This window comes from Sarcophilus harrisii, chromosome 2 (genome assembly GCF_902635505.1).
Source record: "Sarcophilus harrisii chromosome 2, mSarHar1.11, whole genome shotgun sequence".
Lineage (NCBI taxonomy): Eukaryota > Metazoa > Chordata > Mammalia > Dasyuromorphia > Dasyuridae > Sarcophilus > Sarcophilus harrisii.
This window is the reverse complement of record NC_045427.1, coordinates 438,393,241-438,401,185: the sequence shown is the minus strand read 5'-3', so window position 1 is coordinate 438,401,185 and position 7,945 is coordinate 438,393,241. Positions and strand designations below refer to the sequence as shown.

Genomic DNA, 7,945 nt, shown 5'->3' with positions numbered 1-7,945 from the left:
TCTACAGCTGGATTATGCATCTATTACCTACTCCATCCCTCACTAGCCACCACATGCTCTGCCTTTCAACAGGCTGTGTCTAAAATTGTTGTTTTAGAAAATATCTGATTATATGACTTGATTCAGTCATATTGTCAATTTCCCCAAAATATCTGTAGACAGGGCTTCTAAATCCCAGGATGCTACAACCTTGGTTTCTAACTTTTCTAGTATCTAAGGGCAAGAATCAACAATCATTTTCCCTACTCAGGTGAGAGTTTATTTGTGAGTCCATATCTATGAGATCATCATGCTACGGGATATACAAAACCACACCAGGAAAGTTTTAAGCATACAAGTTATTATATATTTTATAATATAGAATTTTAAGGTATAGGAATCAACAGTGGCAAAATATTTCTGTCTTTGACAATTTTAGTGAAATCCAACCTGTATTTGAGACCAGGGGAAAAAAAGATATAAAACAATGCCATGGATACAGAATGTTAACAATCTCTCAAACAGCAAAACAGGACAGTGATGGTTAAAAACAGTATTGAAAAAAATAAATTAGATGAACATTTGTGTAAATATAAATTAAAAAAAGATGACAATCTTAATAAATAAGCTATACTATTTACATCTTTATATATGGCTTGGAGACTTAAATTAGATCCATAAAAACAGACAAACAAATAAACAAACCCCAAAACAGGAGCAGCAAACGTACGTGCGTGAGGTACAGAATAAAGATTGAATTGTGTTTTGCTTTGGGTGTTTACTTTGTTCTCTTTTTTCTTTTTTTTTTTTTTAATTTTACAGTAGAATGTTCATGAAAACAGATCTTTAGCACTTGGGATATGAAATGTTATTTGCCATAGTTTCCAGAAGGTGCCAAACAGATTCCAAAATAATAATAATAATCATAATAATTATAACAATAATAAAAAGGTACAGTATGATACATAAAGATGGAAGAGCCATTTGTAATATGAATACATTTTCTCTAGACAAGATCACAGTTTTATTTGTAAATATTACATTTAAATATATATATACACATATATGTACAGGTATATTTATATACATGTGCATATATATATCAATATAGAGATAGATATCTGCAGACAGGTAACTGATTACAGAGGCCCAATAATGTAATTCCTAATTATTCCAATTTCCCTTTGTTGACTGCTGGTGTGTAGTTCATTTAAGCTCCTTGTTTTTTGCACTCAGAAGGTAGGTTGTGGTTTGTAAGGAGCATGACCTCTCACTTTTTAGAGAAAATAGTTTAAATGACACCACCCGCCAATAAAATAAAATAAAATAAAATAAAGGATCTTAAATCCAAATAACTCAGTTTGTAGAACTGAAGTGTTGCCTGAAATTGTCTTTTGGCATACTGCTTCCTCCCCACTGGGCTAAGAAGCAACCTCACACTTTATCTCAAAATGTGACAAGCTGACTTCCGCCATCTTTTATTCTTTCTATGGGAGGAAGTAATTGGATTTTAATTGGACCTCAGAGCTGGAGAACAAGCCAAAAATCAGAAGGAAAAAATATAATAATAATAATAATAATAATAATAATGATAATAAACGCTAAATCTTCTAAAACACAAGCCTCTTTTCCCAGGTGACTTTAACTAGGAATTTAATTTTTTTTAACTTGGAAAGTAGGAAGAATTCACTCTCACCTCTCATTGGTCTCAAAGATTAATACTTGGAATGTGTCATGCCTTTGTCCCCAAGCATCTCAAAATGCTTTTAAAACCTCAATCCAAAAGGCCCCACAACCCCCCAATGAGGTAGGTAAGAATTATCTCCATTTTATAGCTGGAGAAACTGAGGCATGGAGAGGTTTTTTTTTTTTTTTTCCTTTTTTTTTAAAGTGACTTGTTCATAGCAAAAACAAACAAATATAAACTAGCCAGAACTGGTTAACTTCCTGTGCTCACATTTCAGAGCTACACTTCCTTTTGGCTTCTCTCTTTTCTATCTTTTAGGCCAAATGTTCAATTCAGGAATTGGAAAACATTTGAATAAAACACAGATAAAAGATTTTATTTTAGTTTGGTTTGGTTTGATTGTCCAAACCCAAACTTGTGGTATTACCTGTTTTGTTTAGCAGCATTTTGGGAAAACCAGACTGTGCACAGTCATTCTGAGTGCAGTGTTGAGAGGACAGTTAAATACTAGTGAAATACAGACTTTGAATAATGTAAAAAGCACAAATACACTTTTTCTTTTAAGATCTTGTAAAATTGAAAACAGCACCCCCTTGAAAACAAAATATATAGCCATAGTACCAAAGAGATAAAATTTTGCCTTATTTCCTGGGCTTATCAGAATGAATGAGGAAAAACAGAGTGTTATTAAAAACTCTACTGTGTTTTCTCTTCTAGGGAACTCTATGAGATTGTGTCTAACTCACTACTCAGATTGCAGAATACATCTTTTCCTTTATGACACATAAAAATATGTTTTGCTCTTCTTGGTTCTGGATCATGCAATATTTTTTCTTTTTTTTTTTTTTTTTTTCCCACTTCTCTCTTTATTCCCTCTCTTCCATTCACCTTTCTAATTGTACAGATTTCTTACTACATATATTTTTATATATTCTTACTTGAATCAATTGCAGCAAGAAACTGGCTTGCTTTATTATTATTATTATTATCATTATTATTATTATTCTTTAAAAAAAAAAACACAGGTAAAACCTATAACAAACCGACAGTTACAACCAAGTATTTTTTTTTTTGTTTGTTTGTTTTTTGTTTTGTTTTTTTCCTGGAACTGGAAGGGAGGTAGCTGAAATCTGTCTCAAAGTATCATCTTCCACAGCCTTCTCAGCCTTGGATCAAGGAAATAAGACTAGAAAAATGGGGAGAATATTCAGACATCCTCTCAAAGCCCTAAGGATGAGAATTACAGACAGTAGGTTCACTTTACACCAAGCCTTACCATTTATGAATCTGTCTTCACCCTTTTACCAAAATGAATTCCTCTAATCAGAAAGGATTGTCTCCTTTCTCCTCCCCCCAAAAGGCTGTTGGCACAAAAATGGGGGGGGGGGAAGGCTCTGTGTTGTAAAATTGAAGTGTGGCATTGGGTGTTCTTAATTCTTTCCAGGGTAGAAAAAGCATAATGCATTAGAATGCTAGTCATCCCTGTAACAAGAGAGCAAATACTTCATCACTGATTGAAACCAAATTTTTCAGAATCTCAGAGTTGGTCATGGTCAGCAAAGCTTCCGAGGTCTCTTCAGAAATCTTAGAATATATATATAGGAAATGACTTTAACAGAATCACACAAGAGTTAGGACTGAGTATCCAGAGCAGGCTGAAGAGCTTCTCAGTCAACTTGAAATTCAGTGGTATAGACAACAGAGTATTATTCCCTTCTCACATACAGGGAGAAATCTGTTTGATACTGCCTTTATATCCCATCATCAGGTGAATATCTCCCCAACTCTACTGTGCAAAAGGCCCTAGGCAGAAATTGAGGATGGACAAGGCTGTACATCAAAAAAAAAAACCAAAAAAAAAACTCTCTTCTTTCCCCCCACTCTCCATTTTTGGCAAGAAAAAAAAAGCTCTTTCCTAAGCAAATTTCCTTACAAAATGACTTATTTGAAGGACAGAAGAGTAAGTCTCAGCAAGTGTAAAGCTATTTTGCTGAAAGGTTCCTTGACCTTTTGGAAGAATCACTCATCTGATGAAAAGAAGGGAGAAATTTGGCATGATTGGCAGGATTTCCTCCAAAATACTGCCTCGTTCCCCTGCTCCCTGCCTGTCCCACTATTTTAAATAGAATTAGAAATTCACTCCAAGGATTGTGGCCTCTTGATGAGCGTCATCACCTTCCATATCAGCTAAATTCTAGTTAGAATTTAGCTTGTTGAAACCAAGATGTAAAGATAGGGAAGGAGTCTCAGGTTGGAGATGGATGCTAAAAGGGAAGAGGGCAGTATGTGGAATGAGCAGCAGCACATACATCCTACATCCCACAAATCCTAGGTCTTGGAGTACAGATACCAGGAGGCTTGATGTGTCCATTTTATTTTAATGTTTGAATGTGCCTATAACATAGACTATGCTGAAGACGCCTGCCATTATATTTGGGGCTGACAGAGTGACCAGGTTCTGAATCTTAGCCCTGACATTTTTAGTTAAGAAACTTTGATGTAGGCTATACAAGGACTGGATCTCATATAATTTCTCCTTTTTCTGCACTTTAGGCTAAGATTTCTCTTGAGATTTGTCTTCAAACCTTGTGATACAAACTGGTCATTAGCCACCTTAATTCCATAACACTAACCTACCCCATCTGAAGAGACGTTATTTGGTGCTAGTGGCCATGAACCATTTATATTTGGGGGTTGTGGGTGGGGAAATAAATGATGAGAGATCGACTAAGTGCTTCTAATGTACTTATGCCAACTAATTGCACCCTCTAAACCTAGAGATTCAGTCCATAAGAAAGAGATAACAAATGGTGCTTTCTACTCATTTCAGGGCAACATACTATGGAATATAGAGTGATAAAACTGGACTGTGGGGGGGGGCTGGAGGGACACTCCTCCTGATTCATCCTCTCTTTGAGTCTTACTGAGCCTGACTGAGGTGAGATTATTATGGAACACAGAGCGTTAGCCTCCTCTGGACTGTGTTTGTTCCCTAGAAACTGGTCCACTAGCAAGTATTTATTCAGGGCAGAAATGAATCCTGGAGACCAATGTCTAGCCAGAAATTGAATCTTTCTCTGGTTTCTGAAAATTTAACACTGATACACTCAGTTCCCAAATGCTAACACTGTCTTCAGCATTCCTTACTCTGGTTTGAAGACCCTTAAAATAGTTTTTGGAGTCTTTTTGCTTGAAAACTCCTGCTCTCTTAGGTCCAAAAGGTCTATTCAGAAGGTGAGGTGGGACATGAGCTCTCACCACACAAGCTATTGAGTGTCTTTTGCCATGGGGTTAAGGGGGAGATAGTGAGGAGCAGTGGAAGGCAGGCTGTGGGTAAGCTTTAAGGCAGACCATTTGGTTGTTTGGGGGTTGTCAACCCTGTCCTGACACAATAAAGAAATGAAACGGATGGGATGTAGCAGCAGGCATAGCAGCAAGATGTGCTTAAATGGCAAGTTCTAGGGGTGGGCAAGATTCACTGGTTCATCTTTGTTCTCTTGAGGAATAAGCACCCCCAAAGTCTCTGAGGAGCCAAGCCAGCTTAGTATGTCTGCCAGGCCAGGCTGAAAGCTCTTCCCACCTTTCATCTGGAGCTTCATCCCAGGACTGCCCACTACTCTTTCTGAAGTGGAAGACTAGTACCCAGCAGTAGAAAGAATGGACAGTACCCCATTCCTCTTCTCTTGCACCCATTGCCCACTGAGACTAAGAAGTTCACCCCTCCACCTTCCAACTATCATGTGGCTTTCAGAGGGCCTCTGTCCCGGGATGAAACCCATGCCCCCATACCCAATACTTGGAGCACAATATACCTTGGCACTCAGCATTGGTCTAATGTGGCCTCAATAACTCCAGGAGTTTCAAAGCTGCCACTCTCCCATAGAGAATCAGCAGTGAGCACCAGAGAGGACTGTGTCTTATCTTTCCTTCTCTCTCTCTCCTTAATCTCTAGAGACAGACACATGGATATTATATATACACATACATATATATGTATATATATATATACACACACAGATACATATATACATACACACATGTATGTATATATTTGTATGTATGTATATGCATGTGTATAGACCACATATACATATCATAGATAAAGAGCTCATTTGTAATCTCCATCTCAAGACATGCTGTTCCAATTATGTGGGCCCATCACTGCACACCACACACCATTGCAATACTTCCAAGTCTTCCGGACTTAACTCTGTTCTGTTTGGTCATTATTATGCGATTTGGTACATAACCCCAGCTTTGAGTCCTTCTTGGGCAAAATTAAAGGCAGACTGGTTGAATTCTAAGGGTCCCTGGGTGCAGAGAGGCCATTCAGTTGAGCAGCTAACAATAAAAACAATACCAAAAGGGATGTGGTGTCTTGTGCAGCCTGCCTTCGGGCTGGATGGTCTTTGGCTCCTCTTCATCCGTTGTTAGCCATGACTATAGGCCCGGAGGTCCTTTCGACTGTGCTCTTGGGCCTTTGGGTCTCGGCAAGCGCAGTCTCCTTGTAGGTCACAGGACATAGGAAAAGGGGTCACCTGCAGGGGAGATAGGGAAGGAGGAAAGTGAACGATGGAGATGCTCATCCCACGAAAACATGCTTTGTAAAGCCTGCTGAGGCTTTGGATAGTGACAGGACTGCTGGCAGCATCTTTGGGTCAGGCAAGGCTTCTGCTGTCTGGTGGTATGATGCTCTGAGTCAGGGATATGTTTTACGTTTTAATTCCTCATTAAAGACTCAGATGAGAGGGACTTGGAGGAATTTTATATGTTGTGGTGATTTCAGATAGGGGTAGGAATGTAGAGACAGACAGACTGCATTAGTGTGAATTAGTGCCTAGGAAAGGAAAAGGAAGAGGAAGGGAATAAGTATTTATAAAGCACCTACTACATACCAGGGACTTTGCTAAGAGTATTACAAACACGATCCATGATCTCATTTGATTCTGAGGTAGATGCTATTATGAATCTTATTGTATAGGTAAGGAAACTGAGGCAGAAAGAGACTGAAAGACTTGCCCAGAATCATTCAGTAGTATCTAAGGCTGAATTTGAACTCGTTTTTCTTAGTCCAGGTCCGGCTCTCTGTCTACTACACTACCCAGCTTCTTCTCACTAATCAAGGATGGAAGGGCAGAGTTGCCCAGGAGGAGAAATCTCTTTAATTTTAGTATAGTCTAAAAAGAAAAGTTTGCATTATTTAAAAAAAAAAACAAAAAACCATTGAACTTAAAGTCACAGGATCTGCCTTTGTATTCTGGCTTTACTACTCACTGTGTGATACTTGGGAGATTACTTTCCTTCTCTAAGCCTCAGTACCCCACCTATAAAATACAGGGTTTGAAATAAGTAATCTTTAAGCTCTTTTCAATCCATTTGAAATCTTCATGTCTCCATTTCTCCCATCTAAAAAGCAGTGGGAAGAAGGGTCACATGGCAGAGTCTATCTCTATCTAAATGTAAGACAAAACTGGACTTTTGAATGGTCTAAGTTTGATTATAGTGCCTAGATGCTAGTGTAAGGTGATTTCACCTTATTGCATCACCACATTTGCAAAGTGCATTCTCAAGAGTGTCTCCCATCTGTACACATGGAGTTAATGACCTCACCCCTCCCCCTCCTTCTAGGGGAATACTGAAACCTGCTCAGATTTTCTCAGTGAACAATCTGCTGCTTTCTTGATCTTGCTCCACTCATTTTCTCTTTCCATCCCCTTTCTTTTCTCCTCCCTTATGCTGTTAACACATGTCCCTCTAGTTAATTTCTGGGCAATGTATGCATCACCTCAATAGAGTTCCTGTTCAATAAGGATGTAGCTCCCTCTTCACTAATGCACTAGGAATGTACTCTGCTTGGAGTCATCTTAGTTCCTTGCTTCTCTCCTCTCCTACATGCATCAGCCTGTCTGCCTAGGGAGACTGAGTCTTCACATTCATGTGGTGATGGAAGCTGGGGAATGTTTGGATTGCCAAATGGAGTACTTTATTGCCTAACTCAGAAAAAAGAGTGTGGCAAAGAGAGTAGTTAATTCCATCCATTCAAGTCCCCTGCAATGCAGAACTAAATTACTACCCCATGGCAGAGGGAATGGTCCCTTTGGCCAAACCTTTTGACTAGACTTTTGGCCCAAAGGAAAATTTAAGAAAAGGGAGACCCTCTTTCACTAACAAGGTCCACACTGTCTCTGATGTTCCCATTAAAACTTTTTTTTTCCTTTTGTTTCAGAAACCCTAGAGGCAGCATTGCACAGAGAAATGGGATGAGAACTACATTTAGAG

At 38.6% G+C, this 7,945-nt stretch overlaps 1 protein-coding gene across 2 annotated transcripts in view; it reads right to left on the bottom strand.

The window, feature by feature from the left end:
• Positions 1-777: 777 nt before the first annotated feature.
• Positions 778-7,945, bottom strand: part of PAPPA (pappalysin 1) — a 266,709-nt gene continuing 259,541 nt past the window's right edge. For both annotated transcript variants that reach the window (XM_003757073.2, XM_031954192.1), the window contains one exon: positions 778-6,204. In XM_003757073.2, coding sequence (XP_003757121.1) covers positions 6,097-6,204 — 108 coding nt within the window. In that variant the 3' untranslated portion in view covers positions 778-6,096. The remainder of the gene's footprint in view (positions 6,205-7,945) is intronic.